The following is a 27,035-nucleotide window of genomic DNA, read 5'->3' as shown; positions in this document are numbered from 1 at the left end:
AGAACCAGCTTGAGAGCCAGAAGCTCTCCTAAGCTGTTCTTGGATGACCTCAATAGGAAGCCCAGGGGCCCCAGAAGAGTAGTTCTCGTCCGTGCTTCCTCCACTCTCATCACTAGCACTGCTAGAGTTAGACCTCTCACTAGTATCCTCACAATACTCGTCTATAGCCTTATTAAGGCTATCAGTAGACGAGGAAGCAGCAGACATCTCTATTTAGAAACTTAAAACCTAAAGACGAGGGGAAGAAGAGTACCTGGCTCTAGACGGAAGAAGACTCTAGACGCAGAGGAACTCCTAGACGAGGCTCTAGACGACGGATGTCAAGGAAGAAAATTTCTGGAATGAAAAGGGTTAAGGGAGGCATTCCACTATTTATAGGATGCTGACCTGGGTAATCGAAACGACCCAACCAATACGAAAGCGACACGTGGCATCTACCTCGGAAATATAAATCGACGGAATCAATCGCCAATAAAAAAGTGACACGTGGTGCAAATAATTAATAACCAATTACCAGTCCAAAGACGTTCAACCATTTGGACGACTCACATGGACGAGGGGGCAACTGATGGTGTCATGAATAATCCCGTCCATAACTCGTCCACGTGTCTCGTCCAACGAAAGAAGCTACAATAGGCGGCGAAAATTGCGAGCGTACTGGCGAACCTCGTCCATACATGGACGAGCAATACCTTGTGAGATCTATTTATCATTTATGAACGTCAAGCCTTCCAAGATAATCTCGTTCATCTTCCACTAAAGATGGACGAGATCATCCTGGAGGTGTCGTCCATCCTGATTATGGATGGACGAGTTCATCGGCCCGTCCGACCTAGGTAACTTCCACAGCGGTTATGGAAGTTACTCCCAATTCGCCGGACTCCTCGACATTGGGAATGGTTCATAAACAGATAAACCGTTCCACACACACACTATATAACGCTTCTTCGATGAAAGGTAAATGGATTCAGACACTTTTACTTTGAAGAGAACATTTCTTCGTTACAGAGAGTTCAAAGTAACTGACTTGATCATCGGAGGATTTTTGGCCGGTCCCCCACCGGTCCCCTCTGATTCTGTGTCCTTTGTATTACAGGAAATAGCCTAAAGATCAACGTTCGAGTCCTATCAACCCACTGATAAAGAGAGAACCATCATTTTCAGTTTTCAGTTTCAGCAAAAATAAGTTCAATCCAAACGGACCATAACTTCGGTTTGGGGAAAAACCTATCCGGATCCCTCTATCTCATAACGGATCAAATATCCGTCAATTTCAAATTGGATTGAATTGCCAATACAACCGGGTCAGTTTCAAGAATGCTATATCTATAATGACATTTTTTTTTTTTTTTTGTGTTTCATGTGCATATGGTTCAATCTATAATTCCCCTTCTCTCACTATCTACTTATCTAAAAAAAAGAATTATTCAGCAATATAATTTTTTTAACCTGGTTGTATTGGCAATTCATATAAATATTTAGATGTGCATATAGTTATATACATTAATTATTTAATAATCATGACTCATTTTATTTATATTTTGATAGTTAAAACAATAGGGGATGTTGGGGAATTTAAAATCTTACCCTTCTCATAAAGAAAAGCAAACAATGTCACTATGATGTGAATTGTTTAAATTAATTAAATGCATTATCTAAAAAAAATGCATGTGGATGATCATTTGAATCACCAAATGATGAGTGGAAAGATATTCCTTAAACCCTAGTGGTTAGGCTTAGATTTTCTTTAGTAGTTACAAATGTTAGACTATAGACCAACTCAATGAGTATGCCCACAAGGACTAGGCCGAATCTTATATCCATGACCAAGAGTTGTATCCATTGGTTTCCTACAACCACCGATGACAATGAAAATCTACAAGTCGGGGATAGTACGCCCATTAATTAGGAGGAGGGTGTTCCAACTTGCAAACCTTGAAAATAAAGATACAACCTTCCAAAGAATTGAAAGGTTACTATACAAACTTTGAAAAATGTTGTGACTATTACTCGGGTGTGGCCTTTCATGAAACGGTAGATGTGTGTCTATAAATAAGACACTACAAATTATTGTGAGATAATTCTAATATATCTATCTCAAACAATATTATTGTATGTGATCACCACCTTCACAGGATTACTATCTTTATCTTGGACCAACATAATACCTACATTAATTTGTAGAAAGGTTTTTAGGCACTGAATTCATGCCACCATGAGCAAAGACATGGATTCATTTTCAAAAATGTTATATAAGAATCAAATCAATATCTACATGTTTTCTAAAGCTAAATTTTTAATTAAATATAATAATAATTAAATACATTGATTTGATATTGTTGTATACAATCCAAGAGACTTATTATGATTCGATGCAATTGTTCTCTTTTGGTGCCTTGTAACTAAGTGGCATTTAAATTCCCATCTTCCTACTCGTTGTGGGTTCAAATTTCCATTCCACTACTTTTTTTTATGAACAATATTCCACTACTTGTTATAAGCAAAAATAATTGCATTTATCATATTTATCATAATAAAGTTTACAAGCAAGTACGCCATACATAATATTGGTGTTTTAATTGAAAACACAAACACACTGTGTTAGTTGAGTTACAATACTCTTAACATTTTTTTTCAACAGCTTTGAAATAAAATTTGATAGTTACAATGAGGGAAAAGAGGCTTAAACCCACTCCTATTTTCTCTCATTTATTTTGCATCCTCTCTATTCTACCTCCAACCAAACACACCCAAAATGTTTCAATTAAAAACACAACAAACACATTGTGCTAGTTGAAATACATTGAAAAAAAAGGTAAAAAAGAACAAAACACAAATTTTTTTTATGAACATTCCCCTACTTGTTATAAGCAAAAATGATTGTGTTTATCATGATAAAGATTACAAGCAAGTACGCCATACACAATATTGGTGTGTCAATTGAAAACACAAACGCACTATGCTAGTTGAGCTACAATGCTCTTGACATTTTTTTTTTTTTTAACAGCTTTGAAATGAAATTTGATAGTTACAATGAGGGAAAAGAGGTTTAAACCCACTCCTATTTTCTCTGCTTTATTTTGTATCCTCCCTATTCCACCTCCAACTAAACACATCCAAAATGTTTCAATTGAAAACACAACAAACACACTGTGCTAGTTGAACTACATTTAAAAAATAAAAAAGTAAAAAAGAACAAAACACAATTTTAAGATGGGCATAAGATGTGGGGGGGGGGGGGGGGGGGTGGGGGGGGGGGGCGTAATTTATTAGCAAAAGTAAGGACAAAATGGGCTTTTGCCCTTTTCCACAAAACTAATTAGCCTTTTGCCCTTCTTCCCAAACTAAATAGGGAAATGCCCCTCTTTTGAAACTCGACTTTCTCAAAATCAAGTTTAAAAAAAAAAAAAAAAAATCTAAAGCCCTATAGTGACGTTTTTAAGGACCTATAGTGACGTTTTAAGAACCTATAGTGACGTTTTATAACTTGATATTCACAAAATCGAGTTATAGGCAATTAGGTCCTTAAAAACGTCACTATAGGGTTTAACTCGATTTTGAAAAAGTCGAGTTTCAAAAGAGGGGCATTTCCCTATTTAGTTTGGGAAGAAGGGTAAAAGGCTAATTAGTTTTGTGGAAAAGGGTAGAAGCCCATTTTGTCCGCAAAAGTAAGGTTAGGAACTTTTGTCATGGCCGGGGCCAATTTAACCTAAAAATTTTTTTAGTAAAGAAATAGTGTTAGGGACTTAGGGTTAGGTAGCTTTTTGGATTAAGATAATTCTTGGAGAAAATTCGTTTGTCCCTTTCATACCATATGGATTAGCTACATAAATAAACACTTATTGAGACACTTAAACAGTTAAACTTCATGGTCTAATTAACTATTTCCACGTACGAATTCCTCACATGTCAATTAATGCAACTGCCAATGCTACCTATACATATGATACTTCAGAATTCTAAAGTTATTAGTCTTAATTGTAGTTTCATTGAACTCCCACCAAATTGTCATAGTTTTGAAGACCCTTTATAATAAAACACCACCATCATAATTATAATTATATTAGAAATTATAAATAATGGTGGTGGTGATAAGTTCGGAAAATAGTGACATCTAATCCACCTTAAGGTTTCCAAATTTTAATCTTGACTTCCACTCAATTCAAGTACCATCAACAAACTTTACTCTCACCTCCTTATTCCTTAATTATTAACTATCACCTGAAAATGAACTGCTTATTAATGACATATAAGCTGTTTTGTCTCCTTTCCCGACATTAATCTGTAATTATACCTTGTTTTTTGCTTACATGCCAAAGACCAAGAAAACCAAGATTAACAAAATTTAATAAAGATAATTTTTGAATTGGAAATGCCAAAGAAGATTTTAAAATTGAGTTGTATTTGGCAATGAGTTTTTCTTTTCTTTTATTTTTGCCTTTTTGTAAAACTATGATTTAGGTAAGATTAACCTATTCATTTCACTTTCTTTTAGTCTTTTTGAACAAAGAAGACAAGATCGAGTTCAAACTGCAAATCAATCCCTATCTTAGTAACATAATAACTTATGAACTAAACCTGCAACGGTCTTACAAGATCCAATCAGGCAATTTGATCCAGTGTATTATTTATTAGTAGTAGTGTAGACGTCACTTTTTTCTACAATCTACATCCAAAATTAATTATTAGTCCAAATCCCAAACCTTAAAACATAAACAAGTAGAAACTACACCTATATTTGAGTTGCGTTTGATTGGATCGTAGATTAAAAAAAGAAAAAAAAGTAACAACTAAATCAATGGCAGAAACTTAACCACAAGATAACTAAGGAAATAAAAAATTTATAAATCAATGCAAATTACTAACAATACAGTAAAAATAAAAGAGTAACAACTAGCCAACTACGATTAATTAAACCACTTGCTTGAATTTAATGCCTTACTTTGAATCCTAAACTAAAGCTTGACAAGTGAAATTACAAATAGTTTGTGTCTCGAATGTGTGTCTTGCTCTGAGAAGTAACGAGTCTTGCATAGTTATCAACGGTTATTGTCGCAATGCGGAGGTTCACAACACTTGTCATTAAATCTCAGACATTACATTGTTAAGAAGATTAAAGAACCTTTTTTTTTTTAATGAGAATTTAGGAAGATTTAAGAGTGGAAAGTGAAAAGTCATCCAATACCATCTACATACTAAACAAACATACAATATTTTCCAATAATTAAACCTTAATTAAATACAAGAGGCTTATAACTTAATTGGCACCACATTATATTTTTAATAAAGACCTTTAAGGTTCAAATCCACTATTCCCTAGTATAACTATCAAATTATCAACATCAACATCAACAACATTAAAATAACCTTGATTAGTTAAAAATAATAATAAATAAAAATTATAACACTAGTAAGAAGTTGGAATCAAAGAGAGTAAAAGAAATAAAGAAAATATTCTCTTACACCCACTTTACACCAACTATTTTACACAATATTAATTGATGCCTTGATTTGATTTATCATGTATACAATATAAAAGAGGATGAATTGTAACATCCTAATTTAAAACATGAATATAAATGTCAAAAAGACTTTACATGAAAAAATAGATGAGAAATTCTAGTGTTACAAAATAATTCACAAAAATAAAGCGAAAAACTCTACATGACAAATTGTAGTAAAAATTGTGAATTATTTTGTAACACTAACATTTCTTAAAATGGATGCGTGAAAAATGTCTCAAGAATTTAAATTTTTTTTTTTCAAAGGAATATAAATAGTAAATAATAATGAGTGCTTTTTTTGTTTTTGTTTTTTTGTTTTTTTTGTTTTTAATTAAAATGAGTGCACAAGTTTGCGTTAACAAAAGTAGGTGGCGCGAAAATAACAGGCATGGTCCCTTCTCCCTTTTGACTCACTTCCCTCCCAAAGTCCCAACTGAATCAAACCGTTTTTTTTTTTTTTTTTTTTTTTTTTATTAATATTTATTTCTTATTAACTACTTTTTATTTATTTATATTTTTATATATATATTTCTCTTTCTAAATTCTATTGCCTAAAAACCCTTCCTCTCTCTCTCTGCTTCACAAACAAATTTATAAATACATATTTCTCCGCCGGAAATTTTACTCTCCCATCGCCGCCCAGCCGATTCTTACTCCGCCGCCGCCGCCTCCGGTGATCCCTTCGATTTCTCAGCGCGTCGTTTCGATCTGAAATTGCTAAGAGATCGAAGTAATTCACGGTAATTTAAATTAATTTTAATTTTTTTTTTAGGGTTTTTGTTTCTATTTTTGGATGAGTAAAAGCGTTTCCAAGTTTCAGTTTCCGAGGTTCTTTTTCTTTTTCCGATTGGAAGAAAATTTGTTAAAGACGAGTAATAGTTTTTTTTTCTTTAATGGAATTTGAATTGTTGTTTTTTTTTTTTTTTTTTTTTGTTCTTCGATTTTGGAGTTTGCTATTCTTTCGATGAAGATTGTGAATTTAAACGATGATCAATGAACCTAAAATCAAAGATTTGAATTTGTCGGTGTTATTTCAAAAATTTTTTTTTTTTTTGGGGAACTTATTTTGCATTAATTTAAGAAAAACTGCTATTTTCATTGACAAAATTGAAAATTTTGATTCGATTTGTTAATATGAATTTATTAAATTAATTCTGTTTGCCTATTTTAGGAAAATATCTGAAACTCATCAAAGAGATATCAATGAACTCTTTCTCTCTCTCTCTCTCTAGAGAGAGAGAGAAAGATTACATAATAAGCAGTAGAACACTGAGCATGTCTTCAATAGCAGAGACAAAAGAGTCTGTCAACAAAGCAGACACTGCTGCTGAAAAAAACCTTTTACTTTGGGTTTCATCGATTTCTGTTCCTAATCAATCTCAAATGGTCAAAATGATAACTTTTGTTTTTAATGATGTCTCTTATTAATTGTATATTTTTTTAATGTTGTTAGTCTTTTGTTGGTTTAATTATTTTTTTCCTTAATTTGCTAAGCAATTCTGGGTCTTTATTTATTGTTTCAAATGTAGTAAATTACTACATTTTCATGGGGATTAGACAATGATCTCCCATCCCACGTGGCCCTCCATTTCCCTAAGAATATTAGCACCTGCAAGTTCTTTAATTTGTACTAGTAATCAAAGAAACTTTAATATTCATTTCATATACAAACAAAATACATTATTCACGGATTTTTCTTTCATTATTTTATTACTTGTGAAAAAAGGTAGTTTTTTTTAAGGACCCCATTACCAGTTTTATAGTAAAGTAATTGTGTAACGTAGTAATTCATCTATGAGAGTTACAGTTGATTCCCAGATTGTTGTTGTGTTTGATGTTTCTTTTCAGAATGTTTTGTATTTAATTTTTTTTTTTTTGGGGTGGAAATCATTTTCCTTGAATTCATTTTCATGAAAAGGAGTTGGGTTGGGAGAGAACGAAGGAATAGGAAAGTAGAGTGGGGTTGTGTTGTGTTGTAACTGTTGTTTGTGAGTGAAAAAAAAGCCAATTTCCAGCCCAGCCGACCATGGCACTCTCGTGAGAGAGACAAAAGGGAAAAACTATAATAAATTTTGGGTCTTTCACACACACAAATACACATTACACTCACCCATTTCCTTATCCTGCGCACCACTCTCTTCTCTTATCCTACACCCTCCTTCACCACCCCAGTCCCACACTCCTAGTCTCCTCAATTTCCAAGGGGGACCCCTCCCCCATTCTAATGATAACCGTTTAGTTCACGTTGTGGCACTGTCCGCAAATTTCTGTGACACCCCATTTGTGCCTGATGTTGTTTTCTTACTCTCTAACCGCTTTGTCATGCCTTGATCTGCTTGGATTTGGGCTTATATTGATGAAAAAACAAGACCCAAATGCGCCTATTAGTATTGATTCTATAATTCATTCTCAGTCAGATCTGGGTCGCTGTAAAGATGTATTCTTTTCAAGCTTCTTTATCTTTTGATGGGTTGTTATTCTTTGCTTTAGTGTCTGGCTTACTTTTGGTTTTGCATTTGTGGCAGATTTATTACAGAGAAAAGGATCTTTCTTTTTGAGCAGTAGCTGTTATTCCTGGGGTACATGAATGCACCAAGGCTGTCAAATGTGGTTTAGTTATGTGAAAAATTGTGTCAATGTGGTCTAATTTGGATAGTTTGGATGGATGTATATGAATCAGAGCAAGTATTGCGGAAGCATAAGTCAGTGGAGACCCCAAGACCACCGTTGGTTCCGGCTGAAAAGAATAATGGAGTCACCAGCCGCCGTCCTCGGACAAGGGAAGTTAGTTCTAGGTACAAGTCACCTTCTCCGGCAGCGAGTGCCCGGCGTTGCCCTTCTCCAAGCCTCACAAGATCATTGTCTGCATCCCCTACAACCCCCAAATTGGTACCAAAGAGATCCCAATCTGTAGAGAGGAAGCGGCCCTCAACACCCCCTTCCCCACCATCTACATCAAGGCCGTCCACACCAGTCCATGATTCAGCTGTAGAAATACAATTGTCATCCAGAAAGATAGGAAATGGTCGATCTCTGGAGAGTTTATGGCCTTCCACAATGCGTAGTTTGAGTGTTTCATTTCAATCTGATACCATATCAATTCCTATCAGTAAGAAGGAAAAACCGGTTCCTAATGCTCCTTCAGACCGCACTTTGCGGCCATCATCAAATGTGGCACATAAGCAGGTTGAAACACCTACCCTTCCACGAAAGCCTACTCCAGAGAGGAAGAGGAGTCCTCTTAAAGGAAAGAATGCACCTGATCAGTCAGAGAACTCTAGACCAGTTGATGGTTTAAATACTCGACTGATAGATCAGCATCGATGGCCAAGTAGACCGGCTGGGAATGCATTGACTAAAAGTATTGATCTCAGTGACAGGATGGTCAGGGCTTTTAGTAGTCCAGTTCCTTCCTTGAGGAGAATGCCTGTATCTGATGCAATGGGTAAACCATTACAGAAGTCTTCTAGTGATGCTGAAAGGCAATTATCACTTGATGTAAGTGGTAGAGTAGGAAATGTGGATAATTCAATTGACGATAATCCAGTACAGGTACTTGGTACTCGCAAGTTTGTTTCTACAAGTAGAACACCGTTAATAATACCTCCATCTAGATCTCAGTCTTTACCTTCTCCTGGGTCACGGCTATCATCACCTAGTAAGACCTTAGCATTGTCATCCGCTTCTAGTAGAGGTGTTAGTCCTTCTCGGATGAGACCTTCAACTCCTCCTCCTCGAGGGGTTAGTCCATCTCGGGTTCGGCCATCCCATTCCTTCGCTCAATCCAACAGTACAACTTCTGTACTTAGTTTCATTGCAGATGTTAAGAAAGGAAAAAAGGGTGCAAGCTACATAGAAGATGCTCATCATCTGCGGCTGCTATACAATAGATTTTTGCAGTGGCGCTTTGCAAATGCCCGGGCAGAGGCTGTACTTTACATTCAGAAAGTAACAGCAGAGGTACAACTTTGATCTCGGTGGAATTAGCAAACTTTTTGATAATGTTGGCATTCTAATTTTGCCATATGTTTATCCCTATATTAATATCTTATCCAGTTTTATAGTATCATATTTATGTTCAGTGAAGCTAATTCAACACAGGTGCACTTGTGCATAATCGCAAATGCACATGCCCATTTACTTCAGATTGTCTAGTCATTGACTTGCAGTCCATAACCATTAATTTTCTTGAGTATAGTTGTATGTTATGCACAGTAGTGGTATTGAAGTTTGGAAAATAAAAGACAAACTGAATTATTGTTATAAGTTAAGTGGATGAGTCTTGTAAGGAAGACTAAAATGCTTTTTGGTTGTTTTATCAAATATGTGCTACTTATCAGGCAGTGAAGTTAATATTTCGTGTTCTGTGGTTTAAATATTCAGTGTGTATTACCATACTTGTCTTCACTTGTTAAGCAGTGATGTTAGTGTTAGACTAGAAATTTTCTTTTACATTGTATTTTAAATTTTATCTATTATCTTTTTGTTGGTGCAGAGAACTTTATTTAACGTTTGGAATGCTACACTGGATCTGTGGGATTCGGTAATCAGGAAGAGGATCAATCTTCAACAGCTGACACTAGAGCTTAAGCTGAACTCAATTTTGAATAATCAAGTAATGCCTCACTGCCTCTTGCTCTGTACAATTTTATTATTTTGTTTTCAATTTGTTTTTTGATAAGTATTTTATATGTTTTAGTTAAAGTTAAAATTAATGTTGCCTAGAGACTTGTTTCTTAGTGGCATAGCCTGCTCTCTTTTATATAAGGAGACCTGAGCTCAAACCCAAGTTCCAGCCATCTTTTTGAGATTGGATATATTAAGATGCTATGCAGATGTCATGATCATGGTGAAAAAAGGAGAGTCAGATCCAATAGACTATCTAAATGAATTTATGTGTCAAGGCTCATATCATAGCAAATAAAAAGTCCTAAGATTCATCCTGTAAGTACAGATCTCTTGAATTGGAGCTAGACCAAAATTTGGTTCAATCAGAAGAAAAGAAGGCTTAACCTTCTGCTGACCACACAGTCAACCTTTTCCAGGTTCTATCTAATTCTGGTTGGGTTGGATTAAATCTTGCTTGCCACTTGTTTGAACATACAAGATTAAATACCTGATCAGCTTGGGGTCTGGTTCCAAATCAGCTTTAGGCCCAGGCTATTGTGACATATCAATGAACATAGAAACAGTTACCACATTCAAGACATTCAGGAAGATTAAGACTGGACTAAGTGGCAGTTTTTCTAGGGACACCGCTATCTACCACCATCGTGTGGAAAGCCTTACTACATTTAAAACACTTAGGAAGATTAAGATTGGACTAGTGGCAGTTTGTTAAGGGATGCTGCTTATAATCTACCTCGCTATTATGCTTGAAGGCCTTACTTCATTCAGGACATTTCAGGTCGCATCAAGTGTAAGTGGAAGAGTGGCTATTTGTCAAAGGACACTAGTTTTTTTCAAACCCTTTTTTTAAAATAAAGATTCTATAAGGACAGCTGAATTAATTGGGATAATTCTACCACCCCTACAAGTGAGTAGCCTTTTTAGTGCTAGCTGAATGTAAAGTAATGGCTTTTGGGCAACATTGAAAGGGCCCTAATGTAGTGGGATTGTTCGGATTGTTTCAACCTCTAGCAAATGGTTTGAAATTGATTCTAAAAGAACCTTTTTCACCAAATGATGCTAATTTCTCTCATAAAGAATTCAGGATGTAAGATTAAACCAGATACCATAATGATATTGTGTTTAATGTAACAAATCTATTTTATGCCGCCCAAAAAATTTTATTTTATGTTGGTATCAGAACAGGCCTAATAGTACTGAGGAGTTAGGATCTATTCTTATTAAGTATATGGAAGTAAATGTTTCTTTTAATTCATCAGTCCTTGAATTAGGACTATGCCTATGAGAGTTCTTGAATAAATAAAAGAGTTTAGTAGTAACTATTAGGATATGGAATGTTTTCTCTGGGGTTGATATGGAATGCCAAATTGTGTTGGAAACTTTCATCTGTGTCAAAATACAGCTTTGAATATGACGTTTTTAAAGTGCATTGTGCACTCTTGGAGAAATATGTTTTTTTTTTTTTTTGGTTAACAAAAAATCCTTTCCTAAAAATTCTTCTTAAATTATCATCTAGTTAGTACACAATGCATGTGGGATGCCTTTGATGAAACTAGGTTTTTCCTTGCAAATGTGAAAGATTTAGAGAGTACGGAGCTGGTCTTTCTTATCCAGAAACACTGAACTAGTACAGCAGCCCAGTTGTTCAAGAAGCGGAGGAAGTTGGGATGATGCCAAATCCCAACTGGCTAGGATAAGCCAGAACTCTACAACAAGAATTAAACAACAGGAAAATAAAACATAGAACCTATGAGTCAGCACCTAGACTTGCTTGGAGTTAGCATCAAGTGATGAAAAACCCACTAGGAATTCGCACCTAGGGTTGGCTGGTATTCATCAAAATCTTCTCCCTCTGTTTGGAGTACAACACTTAGCTTATATAGGAATACTAACAAAAATACCCTATACTTTAAATATATATATAAAAATACTAATTAACCCAATTAAATACTAGGACCTAAAATAAAAATACAATTTTTGTTCAAAAAGAAATAAAACTAAATTAAATTAAACTGTTTCTTGTGCTTCCTGCATCACCGACAAAATTATTTCGGTACTGTATCTTAGTCATGTTTAGCCCAGCTACAGATATCTCACCATTGTCCTAAGAAAATTTTTCATGTAAAACAAACATGATTTCCGGGCATAGATTTCTTAGTTTGGAAGCTTTTTAGTTGAACTTGTGTCTTTATGTTCATATCCTATATATGTCTGAATGCAGTTTTTTACTTATCTATTTTGTTAGTTTCAGTCATTAAGTGATGCCCTTTATATGTGCTTATATGTACAATGATTGATTCAGATGGTCTATTTTGATGATTGGGCTTTACTTGAAAGAGATCATATTGAGTCTTTATCTGGGGCTGTGGAAGATTTAGAGGCAAGCACTATTCGTCTTCCGGTAACTGCAGGAGCCCGGGTATGTTAGGTTGTAAATAGTCATTGGATTTGATTTCTGGAAAGAGAATTTTTTGCCTCATTTTTGAATTTTTACTTTTGCAGGCAGATATTGAATCTTTAAAGGCTGCTATTTGCTCGGCTGTTGATGTGATGCAGGCTATGGGATCCTCTATATGCTCTTTGCTCTCAGGGGTGAGATTTGTCTTGATGAGGCTTTATTTCACATATACTGTAATGCATGATGAAATTTAGCTTTTCTCTGCTTGTATTCATCACTCAATATCTTTTCAATCAAGTACTTGTTTGTCCTATATGGTGTGGGACATGCAGTTCTCACTCCATAATTCAGCACTCTGAAGTTTTTTTGTAAATTATCACTATGAAAGCACATTCATCTACTTCCATTTAAGCTTTTTTATTACCAGTCTGCGTTTTGGGTCTTGCTATTCCAGATTCATTTTTTCCCTCCCTTTTTAAGTAAGATTTAAACATGAGACTTATGCCAACAGCACCCCATCCTTTGACCACTTGAGCCAAATCTAATTGGCATCAGTGTTTACACAAAAGTCCTGACTATAAGTCTATAACATTAAGACGTGTTTGCTGATAACCATTTGCTCATCTATTGCTTAATTCTTGATGCTGAACACTACTTGTATATTCTTGTGCCTTAGGTGGAGGGTATGACTAGTCTGGTTTCCGAACTTGCAGTCGTAGCAGCACAGGAGAAAGCCATGCTTGACGAATGTGAAGCGCTCTTGGCTTCCACAACGGCTATGCAGGTGAGACAGTAATACACAATGGCAGAACTTGAATTTACTAACAAAAATGCAAGTTTTCTTCTTTAAGGACATAGTATCTTGTTAGTGAACCAAATGTAAGTAGGAAATTATTGCAACTACTGTTTAGTTGCATTAGTAATTTTGTGCGTCAAGGTTGTTTAAAATTGAAACCTCATATCGAATTATCAAAAAAAAAAAAAAAATTGAAACCTCATATCACATTAAAATTTCAATAAAAAAAAAATAAATAAATATGTGGTATTGTAAGATCTCATTTTGAAGTCACACTCGAGTCAGTTTTACATTAAAAATAATTATTTAAAACCAGACTTTTAATTTCTTTGGGGATTATGGGAATGATATCTTGCTTATGACATATTTTTCCTTCTCACAAGTGAGTAGAGTTTTGTTCTCATTAATCCCTTATTTCATTTTACCTCCCTTTTTGTTTTTGGTTGCTTTTCATTTGTGAAAGTCAAAATCTTTACATCTTTGGGGTGGTTGGGGGGAGGGGAGGGATGTACAGCCTTTTCCTCCACTTCAAAGATGAACAATATTCTAATCTGAAGACCAAAATCAATTCCACCTAACCTCTGTACCACCTTAACCTAGGCCAAGGATTGTATGTCAAATTGTCAACTAATTGCATCGTGGTGCTGGACTGAGCGCACATTTGAAAGTAATCTGGACGTAATGAATTCATGTTCTAAGTAACATGCAACTTTTTTTCTACTTATCAAAAAAAAGTCATTAAGTTACTTGATTGATACGTAAACCCCCTGGGCAAATTCCTCTCCCTATTCAATTTTTGTTTTTAATAAATAAAGGAAAAGAGACTAACAACAGGCAAGCACAGGCATAGAATAGAGTTTTGTCCATATCATGTCTAATGAGGTGATTCAAAATGTTTGAACATGCCTCTTGGAAGTGTTGGGTCAGGTCTGTGTGATCCAAAGTCTGTTTGACGCTGATTTTATAAAGTGCATAACACATATCTTAGTTTATTAGTTGTCTTGAGGAATCCCGGCAATGAGCTTTAGCTCAAATTGCAATTCCTTCGATAAAAATGGATGGAGGTTAAAGTTGTGGGTTCCAAACTTATTGGATGCCTGTGTAATTACCAATAAAAAAATGGTATAAGAAATTCCTGCGAATCTGTTATGTATTATGGTAGTTGATAAGGGAGACTCATTATCATCTCCTTGTGATTTGCCCAGTAAAATATTGTCATGTCTCAATTGAAGTCTCATAAATGTGAACAAGTTTGAGTGCATTCTTTTAAATTGACTGGCATAGATAGTCTTCTTTGATTTCTTGGCGTAACTCTCTGAAAATATCTTTCTGCATGCCCTCTGGATGGTAATATAATTTGTAGCTTGAAATATTACTGTTTGTTTAAATACATGTACTCGTTTCTCAATAATGCTTGTACTGGACAATTTCTGAATACTTTTAGCTTGAAGCAGGTAGAGGAACACAGCCTTAGGACACATCTCATACAAAGGAAACAAGCTTTGGAGAAGGGTGAATAGCCAATCTTGGCAATCAGGACAACTCCATGACCCAGACCCGCTGCTAAGCTAACACAACTCACCGCATTGTCACTTCAGCAGATACAAATTGTCTGCTCGGTTTATTGTGAATGTAAATTGATTTTTTAGTTTTTTTTTTTTTTTTCTCTTATATTAATCTTTGGTGAGAATTTTATCATGTTTTATCTCTTTTATTTTTCTTCTTTCCTCGACAAAAGAGCTATTGGTTCCATCCTTCCACTTGTAATTTTTGTATCATGAAAATGAAAGAGAATGCAGAGGAAGCAAAAGAGAGGGAAATTCACTGTTAGAAGTTATAGGGGGAAAAGTAGAAAAGAATTTGTTGTAGAAGCACATATTTTCTTGTGTATTCATTTATACCGGTTTACATATTTCAGATATAGATTAGTGTTCTCTACCATCATGTACAACATTAACAACAGATAGTTGCATATCTCACTATCTCAGTATTCATGAACTGCAAAATGGGTATCATGATGGAATAGAAAAGAAATGTGGTTTCTGATTCTTAAGCTTTTTGTAATTGGGGGTTTTCCAGGATTATCTCTTAAGAATAATGAAGTAGATAATAGTTGAATCGGTCCTAACCTTGTATGATTTTCATAAGCAGAGCTCAAGTATCATATCAGACCTCAATGGGCTACAACTGGAAATTTCAAATTCACCCTTGCTAATTACCTAATCTTTTTAAGCTAAGAAGTGGTAATTCTTAGGATCTCCCCATGAAAAATAGAGGAAATTATATATATATAATTCAATTATTACAAATAGGGAGGAGAGATTTGAACTATCATATGGGGATATATATATATATATATAACACCCAACTCACTTAAAGGTGGATCTCACATTTATAAGATTTACCCCTTCTTGAGTGGGATGGTGTATGTCTGTGCAATATAAAATAAAAATTTCCTCATACGAGGATATCACTATCGTAGCCAAAGCCATATTATATTGAAGTCATAAATGAATCATGGCCTCTTTCTTCTATTTTCTAGATATCTTTAGATGACCATGCCCTATTTCTTTATTTTCCAGTTATCTTTAGATGGGACTCGTTCCCACACCATTACACAAAATGGTCCATCTTGCAATATTTTGGACAGCAAAATTAGCCTCTTTGGTATAAACAAATAGATATATTTAATACTTTTTTTCTTTTTCTTGCCACCTTTATCCTAACCAAATTACTAATTATTGTTGTACACGCTGAATTATACATTATCATACACACTTCATTTGTGAAATAGATTTCACAATTCTGAAGTCTGAAATGAGTTTTCAAGACACAATTTCAGCTTTGTCTCGTATTTACTATGTATAACTATCACCCACCCGAAAAAAAAAAAAAAAAAAAAAAAAAAAACACACATACCAGGGCAGGTGAAATGAATAATGCCTTGGAAATTGTAATCTTATTCTGGGTTTAATAAATGTAATTCACTATGTATAACTATCACCCACCCGAAAAAAAAAAAAAAAAAAAAAAAAGACACATACCAGGGCAGGTGAAATGAATAATGCCTTGGAACCTCATGTTTATTGTAATCTTATTCTGGGTTTAATAAATGTAAGTTTCTCTCTTTGAAGAAAAGAAAAGGAACAAACAAAAACAAGAGAAAGGGTGAGTTTCCCGCCCAATTTTGTAGACACACTTCCATTAATATATGAAGAAACAAAAAAAGACCAAAACCATCACAACTCAAAAACTATCAAACGTTTAGCAGAGCCCACAAGTAGATAATGATTTGTACAAACATAGGCACAGCTTGTTACACACCAAGAGGCCGCAACTTCTTCCTAGACCTCTTGAACAAGGCCACAACTCTCTCCCAACTCTACCAAACCCACGCCCAAATCATCCTCCATGGCCTTCACCACGACCTCTCCACCCTCACAAAACTCACTCACAAACTCTCTGACTTCAAAGCCATTCACCATGCACGTCTACTCTTCCTCTCTACCCAAAAACCTGACCTTTTCCTCTTCAATGTCCTCATCAAAGGGTTCTCCACCAATCACTCACCTTCCTCTGCTGTTTCACTCTACACCCATTTGAGAACAAGGACTAATCTTAAGCCTGATAACTTCACTTACGCATTTGCTATATCGGCAGCCTCGGGTTTTGAGTCGGAAAAGTTTGGTCTTTTGTTGCACGCTAATGCGGTTGTCGATGGGTTTGGATTCAGTTTGTTTGTTGGGTCTGCGGTGGTTGATTTTTACTTCAAGTTTTCACGTATTGAGATGGCGAGGAAGGTGTTTGATTTAATGCCTGAGAGAGACACGGTTTTGTGGAATACCATGGTTTCCGGGTTGGTGAGGAACTGTTGTTTTGGTGATTCTATAGAGGTTTTTCAGGATATGGTTAAAGGTGGGGTGAAGTTTGATTCTACAACTTTGGCAACTGTGCTTCCGGCTGCAGCAGAGTTGCAGGATTTGGGAGTGGGAATGGGGATTCAGTGCTTGGCTTTGAAACTTGGATATGATTGTGATGAGTATGTAACAACGGGTTTGGTTTCTTTGTATTCAAAATGTGGGGAGATTAACACGGCAAGATGGTTGTTTAGGCAGATTGATCGGCCGGATTTGATAGCTTGTAATGCAATGATTTCTGGGTATACTTGCAATGGTGAGACCGAGTCTTCAGTGAGGCTATTTGGTGAACTGCTTGCTTCTGGGCAGAAAGTCAATTCAAGCACATTGGTAGGGTTGATTCCTGTCTTTTCGCCATTCGGGCATCTGCAGCTCTCTTGCTGTATTCATGGTTTCTGTGTGAAATGTGGTGGTGTTTCACATGCTTCTGTTTCAACTGCATTAACTACAGTTTATAGTAGACTAAATGAAATTGAATCAGCACGGCTGCTTTTTGATGAAACTCCAGAGAAAAGTTTGGCATCTTGGAATGCTATGATATCTGGTTATACTCAAAATGGGTTTACAGAGATGGCAATTTCTCTTTTCCGGGAAATGATGTTTGAAGTCCATCCAAATCCTGTCACAATTACAAGTATTCTTTCGGCTTGTGCTCAGCTTGGGGCTTTAAGTCTTGGAAAATGGGTTCATGGCTTGATTAAGAGTGAGAATCTTGAGTCTAATATATATGTCTCAACTGCTCTAATTGACATGTATGCAAAGTGTGGGAGTATTGTGGAGGCTCGGCAATTATTTGACTTGATGACGGATAAAAATGTAGTCACTTGGAATGCCATGATTTCGGCTTATGGCCTCCATGGACATGGGAATGAAGCACTAAAGCTTTTTAATGAGATGTTGCATTCTGGGCTTCCGCCATCCAACGTTACTTTTCTTTCTGTCTTGTATGCTTGTAGTCATGCTGGTTTGGTGAGGAAAGGAAATGAAATTTTCCATTCTATGGTCCATGATTATGGGTTTCAGCCATTACCTGAGCATTATGCCTGCATGGTTGACATCCTTGGCCGAGCAGGAAAACTAAATGAGGCCTTGAAATTTATAGAGAAAATGCCAGGTGAGCCAGGTCCTGCTGTATGGGGTGCATTACTTGGTGCTTGCATGATTCACAAAGACACAAACCTGGCCCGTGTGGCTTCTGAAAGGCTATTTGAACTGGACCCAGAAAATGTTGGATACCATGTCTTACTCTCAAATATTTACTCAGCTGATAGGAATTTTCTTAAGGCTGCTTCAGTACGACAAGTTGTCAAGAAAAGAAAGCTGTCAAAGACTCCTGGGTGCACTCTAATTGAGGTTGGTGAGACGCCACATGTCTTTACATCTGGTGATTGGTCCCATCCTCAAGCAACAGCAATCTACAAAATGCTAGAGAAGTTGACTGGAAAGATGAGGGAGGCTGGATTTCAATCAGAGACTGTCACTGCTTTGCATGACGTAGAGGAGGAAGAGAAGGAGCTAATGGTCAAGGTTCACAGTGAGAAGTTGGCCATTTGTTTTGGCCTCATTGCTACTGAACCTGGAACTGAAATCCGAATCATTAAGAATCTCAGGGTTTGTTTAGATTGCCATAATGCAACTAAATTTATATCCAAGATTACAGAGAGAGTTATTGTGGTTAGAGATGCTAATAGATTTCATCATTTTAAGGATGGTGTCTGTTCTTGTGGAGACTATTGGTGAATTTTTTGTTTTCTACACCAGCCAAGGTATGTAGGTGTAGAACAAGCATCTAACTGTCCAGTTTCATAATCTTTTGTTTTTGTGTGTGTGTGTGTGTGTGTGTGGAAGAGTTTCATACTCTTTCAAAAAATGAAACTGGACCCACCGTACTAAGCTGCATCATGCATGGCATTTCACACCCATTTGTTATCTAGGATACTCAAAAGCATATAAGTTATACGTCTGTGTAATTGTCTTACAGCAAAACATAATGAAGTCCAATGTTACTCAGGCCAACTCTTTGACTTAATTATACTCTGTTAGAAAGCGTCATTCACTTTTCACATCTTGAAGAAGAAATCAAGGAATTGATTGCTTGGAGTAAATCATGGGATTGGAGCAATCAATCAAAGTAATAAATTGATAGTTGACTTATTTTCAAATTCTATAAATCTCATTAGAAATATAAGGTTCCATTGTAATGTATTATCAATCAAGTGAATGAAAGATGCACCCCTTTGGCTTTTGATGTTGTGGACATAGGTCTCAGTGACCAAAACTTGTTAATCTCTTTAATTTTTCCTTTCTCATCTTCTCTTTATGTTCAACTATCTTTCAAATTTGGACATACTCGGCAAGGTCTTTTCAGCTTCTTCTTTTTTTTAATCCTTATATTTGGATTCTGCTAACTGTTCAATATGAATCTTAAGCTACATTCTCTTTTTTAACCTTTCAAATTGAAATAGGTTAAATCCTCTTAATATCTTGCACAAAGGCATTGGCCAGATTAGATGGTAAAACACATGTCAAACCATTGTGCAAAGTATTCTTTAGATTTGCATGTTGTATTTTCTCAAGGACATAGGAACATTGTCTGTTGCCCTTAATCTTCTTTACTTTTCCCTTAGATGGTGACCTAGTAAATCTTCTATCGTTCTTTTCTTTTCTAACCAGACAGTTTTTTTTTTTTTTTTTTAATAAATAGATTTAGAACAAGAGTCATCAGAAATCATTGGGCAGATTATGATATCCTTTTTGGACATTTTTGTTGATAATAGTGAAGGAGGTTAGCATTGCATCTGAGGGAAATGAAGATGGAACAGTTTGTTCTTTGGGAAGCAAAGAAAGCAAATTATAGGTGGTACATGTCACTTTAAACTTCACTCAATTTGACATGATGAATTTCTAAAAACTTTTTCCTTGAAAATGAGCTGGGAAGGTTTTAGCATGTTACTCTTTCTATCCTTTTTTCTATTCTTCGCCATATTTATCTGCTCTTTCTTTTCTTTTCTTTTTTTGTTCTTTCTCTTAGCCTTATTGACTGCAACTATTATAATTTTCCTGTTTCTGTACTTGTGTTTGGTTTCATGAGATAAGTTTCAGGTGCATAAACTGTGTATTGATGTGCAAATGATTCAGCAGGTAGATCAAAAGAACCATAAGCAACATTTGTTTCAATTCAATTACAAAACTGTTTACATTGCATTTGCTACACACAAAATTTCACTCTTTCTTTATTCATTCTTGTGCATTTCCCCTTTGTTGGTTCTTACACCTCATGATAACAAGAATGTATATGTATCTTCCATAGATGCGGAGAGCAAAGAGGACAAGAGGGAAAACACATACTCTAGCAATTAATTCCACAATTCTTAGTGTCAGGTCCCTTGGTTTTTAACACAAATGGATCAATTCGGACCCAAAGCAAGGAGAAGATAGAAGCCAAAAGGATTGACCATATGACAACGATTGTTGGTGTCCGGTTCTGCCTCCCCATCAGACCTTTAAGGAATGGGTAGAGATGGACAATCACCCAGAAGGCAAAGAAGAGCTTCCCAAATAGAGGTCCCCATGATTGGTATCCATTGTTTATGGCATCTGAGATCCCAGCAACAACTCCAACAAGGTTGATGATTAAGACTGTGGTTGGAGGGATTAAAAGGGTTGTCCATTTAAAGGCATATAACTCTCCAAAGTCTTCATCGTCTGCTGACTTGGATGTGACTGTGAAGTTGGTGTCAATTCCTGCCAAAACCTTCAGGAGACCTTGCACAACAGCAAAGAGATGTGCTGATATACCACCAATGACCCAGAATTGCTCATTTCTCCACCATTCTTCAATGCTAACTCCACTCCATCTGAGCTCAAGAATACCCGTGGCATAGATTGAAATGAACAGGGCAATGAAGTAGAGACTTGCAAAAGTGCTTATCTGGATCATGATGAAATCAAGAATAGTTCTATTAGTAGACAAACAAAAACAGTTGGAAGGCATTCTGGGTGATGCATGAACTCAGATTTTCCATGCTTCAAAATTTTCCATCTAGTTAGGAATGAATTAGTTTCTTTGTATGTATTGCATGCTTAGGGTGTATGGAACTCAACTCTTATAAGAGATTATTGCAATTCATGTAATGTTCTGTGACTTATGTTCTGTGACTTTAAATGCCATTAAATAGAATGATTTCCTTATCGTTGTGTCAAATATGTTTTAATTAATCATCTCCTATATTTCCATATAAAGGTTATTGATTACTATATTATTACCGGTGGCATGATGAATTTGTCGGTGAGCAAGCAGATGGCAGGAAGGGTACAATAGGCGAGGAGAGGTAACGAGGTGAAGGGATAGATAGTTGTGTTGGCATAGGCAAATCTCTCTAGCCACTTGAGCTTCTTATCATTGTAGCCATACCAACAAGGACAGTGGCGACTGAAAAAGATCTCAATGGAACCAAGGGCCCACCGAAGCACCTGGTTAAGCCTATCTGACAGGTTGATGGGAGCTGTACCCTTAAATGCTGGTCTACGTGGCATACAGTATATGGACCTCCAACCACGGCAATGCATTTTGAAACCTGTGAGGATATCCTCTGTGATAGATCCGTAGATCCAACCAAGCTGCACATGAAAAGGTGACAAATTTTCAGTTGAAATTTCCATATTGGAAGGTCATTTGTAAAATGCAATGTGAATGTATAATCATTGATTTCATATAAGAAAATAAAAAGTTCATGTTATCACGTATTCTGAGGCAAGCAAATGTTTGTATGATTAGGTAATGAAATTCTTTTCAGGAATAGTTCAAAAGATGGGTTGCATTCCATTGTGAATTAAGAAATGATACTTGAGATATTTTAGAAAATCTGATCATATCTTTAGGCACAAAGAATAGAGTTGCTGACATTATACCTCAAGACCCCATTCAGTTTTGTCCTCATATCCACAACTAATAACATGAATGGCTTCTTTAAGCAGGGCAGCTGGACTTGAGGAAGGAGGCACACCACCCTGTTCCATCAAGGTTGAAGTCACAAAAATTGCGGACTGCCCAAACTTCTTTTCAAAATTCATCTGGGACATCATTAGCTCCTTGTCATCATCCATTCCTGCTTGAATATGATTAGAAGTTAGTTGAATAAAAGGTTTGTATGTGCACTAAAGGACAGAATTCATGTTATAAGCATAATTAACATGGTAAAGATCTCTAAAACCTTGTAGGTTTACACCCTCTTCAGTTGCTCCAAGCTTCGCAAGTTTTTGCTTCTTGCGGCGTCCAAAACATGGGCAGCAGTCACAGCTTACCATCTTTGGGCGCTTAGGACCTTTTGGAGGGTTATAGCCATATAAAGCTTGCCTTCTGAAAACACATCCTGTACCAACATATACAGGACCTTGAAGTCCATCTAGACCTTTCATGTTAATCTGCATTAGCAAAGGAGAAGGAACATTATATTTTATCTCTTATTTAAGACATAAATATCATTTTAACAGTGAGCTTTTTTCAGTGACTTACATCAAAGAAGACCGTGTTTCTGTTGGCGTAACGATCATTCCTATCAATGCCATCGAATCTTTGAGGGAATTGGACATAGCAAACCTTCTTTCCTACCTGGGGGTCCATCAAGAAACACATGGCCTCCCGTGCAGCTTTGCTGTTGTTAATGTAGTGATCACAATCCAAGTTCAGCATGAAAGGAGCATTGGTAAGCACCGCAGAGACGCGAACCTGAAAATTCTCAAAAGCATTAATAGAAGGTATGATAAAAATATGAAGTTTATAAAGGTGACGTTTTGATTAAATAGAAGGCAGTAAGTGCTTGGAAATCTTTACCAGGGCATTCATGGCACCAGCTTTCTTGTGATGTTGAAAACCCGGTCTTTTCTCACGGGAAACATAGACAAGACGAGGAAGCTCATTTCCTTCAGTATCATGGCCTCCACTGTGACCAAGGAAGACCTGAATCATACCAGGGTGATCCTTAGTATTGTTTCCTGGCCATGGCGTCCCATCTTGCATAATCCACCCTTCTGGAGGAACCTTCAAGGCTTTGGCCACAAGTGCATTTACTCTAACTTTGAATTCTTCATATTCTCTCTGTCAAAACACCAAAAACATTGATAAAAACATGTTTATTAAACATATTTTAAGTACTACAGAATGAATGGCATTAATGGTTTTAGTACAAACCTTCATAGCTCGACGTTCCTTAACAAAAGTAGGTTGGACTTTGTCCTTGAGATAATCAATCTTCTCACTGAAGTACATCTCAGGGGCTCGAGGCTCTATGGCAAATTTCTTACAGAAAGGTACCCATTTCCTTGCAAACTCTGCAGTTTCAGACAATGCTTCAAATGTGAGCATGGAAGCACCATCATCAGAAATGTAACATGAGATCTTATCAACTGGGTAGTCCATGGCCAAGATCGAAAGAATTGTATTTGCTGTAACAAGAGGAGGTTCCTTCATGGGATCCACGGTACTGACAAAGATATCTACTGGACACAGCTGATTCGGTTCGCCCTCCCGCTCATACCTGCGTTACAAATTTATAATTGTCATCATTGAATCTTGGAATAAAAAATCTCAGAGACATTTGGCTGCCGAATTTTTGTCTTGAAGCTCTTTGAAGTTGTAAAATTTAATTCCTAAGCCCAAAAGAACGATATGCTTTTGTTAGGTACGATTTTCAACTTTGAGTACATGTTTTGATATTATAGTAAATTATTACTTATCCTAAAATCAAAAATAAAAAACTAATAAGAATAGTGAATTTAATCATTTAAGTATTTAACAATTGTTCCAACACTTCAATAGTTCTTTGTCAAATTCCATAATCTTTTGCGTTTTTCATCTTTTTCTGCCCTTATCCTTTTTAATAAATATCACCAACTCTTTCTTCAATAACAGGGCTTACCAGTTTATAGAATACTTGGACACTGATATGAGAAATGCACAGACGTAACAACTTGTTACCTTGACAGTAGTGAAATTTTTTATCTCTAGAGAATACTCAAAACATGTTTAACTACAAATTCATTGTTTCTAATCCTACTATTCCCAAAACATAATACCTAAATGTGAAAAACGGTGCTCAAGTTGCATGTATATATTGATGTACCTGAGTGAAAGACGATCAAGATAGGTCTCACGATCAATTGGGAACCATTTAGGGAACTGATCAAGGATCCATGAAATTGCAAACCAAATTTCACATGTAACAGATGTTAACCAGAGCCCAAACGCATCCTGCACTGGGTTCATGACTCTATATCGGAGGAAGAAGCACAAAATAACAAGCCGAGCAACAATCACCATCCGATAAGGATTGATTTTGCTAGATGCAATTGGTACTTTTCTCGAAAGTGGTTGCCTAGCTTCATCTAACCTGCATAGATTAACAACAACAATTGAGTCTTAATCCCAAATTTTGAAGTCGGCTATAGACCCTTAACAGATCAACATATTATTAAATGTTAAGTTGGGATACGCCATAGTGAAAAATGATCTTTCAAACTTTGGCAATGAATTGTACGAGCAATTAATTAAAAGTCCTAAATGAAGTTGAAAGATTTTACTACACACATGGCCAAGTCAACGTCTTGGTCATCCTGTTCAGGCCCCAGGTTGCCTTGCTGCAATTTCCAGTCATCCATCCTCTCCTTCCAACCTTCCTCTTTCTTTTCATCCCACCTTGCACTTCCTGCGTTGTGCGAGCACGATAGGTATCATAAGGAGCCATATTTCATCAATTGTGTAACATGAATTAGTATTTTTAAAAATTGAAAATATTTTCTATTAATTTGTAGATAGTAAAATTCAGATACTGTAATGGAGGATAATTATTAGTATAAATTTTTCTGAAGCCTAGACTACAGAAACTTGAATAGGAAACTGTGGTGCAAGTCAAACCAATTGGTTTTGCTAAAAGAAAGTATATACATAAATCTCTATACAATATTTTGTAAATATATGCTAAATAGAGGGAGTTGCGTGAAAAATTATATCTTCATTTGAAATGGATAGTTTCATAATTCATATTAATTATTAAAAATGTATTTTCATTTTAAATTATGTATAATTATACAAACCTGGTTCAGAAACTGGATAGGGATGCACCCTTTTATGCAATGAAGAAGATAGCATCTGGTCTCCATGAGCATGAGATGATATTGGAAATTCACCACTCACCTGCATGCACGCATGCAAATATATTGTTTTACTTGAGGAACTGTTTGAATGCTAAAGAGCTAGCAATAATCTAAATTTATATATATGAAGTAGTTTATATAAAGTAGTTTAACTATAAACATGAGCTTTTTCAATTCCCTTACCGGTCGAGATCTACCAGAGATAACTGGTGGGAACTGGGAGTTTTCTTCGTCTTCAGGGCCTCTTCCATAGCTCATCTTTCCATGAAGCATCGCTTCTGCCTGATATTTAAGTTTGTTCCTCTCATCATCCATGTTGAATTCATGCTCAATATCATCCACATCCTCTTCATCTTCATCTCCCTCCACCCTTGGGCTCCCTTCACAATATTTACCAAAGAAAATGAGTGTACTTTGCCATTCATTGTAAATCATGAGTTAATGAATCAAAAAACAAAGAAAATGTTTAATTTAATAATAGAGTTTTCAAAACTATATCGTAATAAAAAGTTATAAAATGGTGTAATATCATAAAGGTTATACTAGGTTAGGTGTAACTTGATCTATCCCGTCAAAGACACGCATGTTTTTTTGTGTTTTATTGATTACCTTTGAGACGCTTGTATCTGGTTTTGCACTGAGGGCAAAGTTGGCTTCCTTCTCTCCTCTCATACTCATAGCAAGGTCGGCAAACAGGAAAACCACACTCATTACAGGCCACAAACAAATCTCCATCCACTGTTAGTCCCACTTGGTCGCCACAAATCTCACAGAACTGGCCATCCAAGTTCCTCAAAGGCTTGTGCTGCACCAAAACCAAAAAAAAAACATGTATATTAGCCTAACATAGACATACTAACATAAGTTCATATACACAAACTGTAACTTGGTTTTAGTTTGGCTATTCTTGTATCATGGTGTACCTCTTCATGGCCATGAATGACAACAAGCTCATTGCGGTTGTGAGACCCGGCGACTAGACCGGCACTGGCTTCCATGATGGGGTGTGCAGAACTGTGACAAAAATGAGAATGAGAGAGAGGTGAGGGTGAGATGGTGAGGGTGCTCCTTTCTATTTTATGAATGAAGAAGGTAGGTCATAAGAGCTTATGTTCCTTCTCACCTAATGTGTTGTTGGTTGCAGGGTCTCCATTGCCTTGAAGTTAAGCTTCCTCTATTTTTCAACTACCATCCAAGCCTTCCCTCCAGGCTTTTCTTTTCTTTTTTTCCTTTTTTTTAATTTTCTACAACGACCACTTAGTTGTTCATTTTGTTTATATTAAATTCTCTTTTTTAAAAAAATAAAAAATATATATATAAAAATAAAATAAAAATAAAAAACAATAACAAATTTCTACTTTGAAATAAAACTCTCATTAATTTCTTTTCTTTTTACTGTTAATTTTTTTTTTTAATGTTTCTTAATTAAGAGTTGTAAGGACACGATTCGTAACGAACCGTAACGGTGTTGGGTTCGCACGTAAAAATGCCCAAACAATATCATTTGTAGAGCGTGGGTTTGAAAGGCTAGACCTTGGTCACCTGGTGGTGGGTTTTTCGTGGTCAAGTTTTCTTCACCCCTGGAACCTTTTTCCTGGAGGTGGGCTAGGAGGCTCTGGTTTTTTGCCCTTTTTCCCAGC

General features: G+C 36.0%; 3 protein-coding genes across 4 annotated transcripts; 2 read left to right on the top strand and 1 right to left on the bottom strand.

The window, feature by feature from the left end:
* The first annotated feature begins 6,053 nt into the window (after nt 1-6,053).
* LOC115977282 (AUGMIN subunit 8) lies at nt 6,054-15,376 on the top strand. Its single transcript, XM_031099050.1, has 7 exons — nt 6,054-6,244; nt 8,030-9,464; nt 10,000-10,119; nt 12,436-12,552; nt 12,636-12,725; nt 13,208-13,315; nt 14,782-15,376. The coding sequence occupies exons 2-7, from the start codon at nt 8,166-8,168 to the stop codon at nt 14,845-14,847; spliced, it is 1,800 nt and encodes a 599-aa protein (XP_030954910.1). The 5' UTR covers nt 6,054-6,244; nt 8,030-8,165; the 3' UTR covers nt 14,848-15,376.
* Nucleotides 15,377-16,440: 1,064 nt separating this feature from the next.
* Nucleotides 16,441-20,285, top strand: LOC115977279 (pentatricopeptide repeat-containing protein At4g30700). 2 transcript variants are annotated; one of them, XM_031099048.1, is made up of 2 exons: nt 16,441-19,010; nt 20,022-20,285. In XM_031099048.1, the coding sequence occupies exon 1, from the start codon at nt 16,615-16,617 to the stop codon at nt 18,982-18,984; it is 2,370 nt and encodes a 789-aa protein (XP_030954908.1). In that variant the 5' UTR covers nt 16,441-16,614; the 3' UTR covers nt 18,985-19,010; nt 20,022-20,285. The 2 variants fall into 2 exon arrangements, with proteins under 2 accessions (XP_030954908.1, XP_030954907.1); XM_031099047.1 differs by having other exon boundaries at nt 19,949-20,285.
* Nucleotides 20,286-20,386: 101 nt separating this feature from the next.
* Nucleotides 20,387-26,481, bottom strand: LOC115977278 (cellulose synthase A catalytic subunit 7 [UDP-forming]). The gene is made up of 13 exons (XM_031099046.1): nt 26,319-26,481; nt 26,005-26,200; nt 25,579-25,775; nt 25,336-25,435; nt 24,830-24,947; nt 24,366-24,632; nt 23,435-23,780; nt 23,078-23,341; nt 22,760-22,972; nt 22,458-22,668; nt 22,156-22,352; nt 21,511-21,864; nt 20,387-21,175 (listed from the first exon to the last, which is right to left on the bottom strand). Exons 1-13 carry the CDS (start codon nt 26,391-26,393, stop codon nt 20,594-20,596), a joined length of 3,120 nt encoding a protein of 1,039 aa, XP_030954906.1. The 5' UTR covers nt 26,394-26,481; the 3' UTR covers nt 20,387-20,593.
* Between the last annotated feature and the right edge of the window lie 554 nt (nt 26,482-27,035).

Source organism: Quercus lobata, chromosome 2, assembly GCF_001633185.2.
Source record: "Quercus lobata isolate SW786 chromosome 2, ValleyOak3.0 Primary Assembly, whole genome shotgun sequence".
Lineage (NCBI taxonomy): Eukaryota > Viridiplantae > Streptophyta > Magnoliopsida > Fagales > Fagaceae > Quercus > Quercus lobata.
This window is presented reverse-complemented; position numbering and strand designations above follow the sequence as displayed.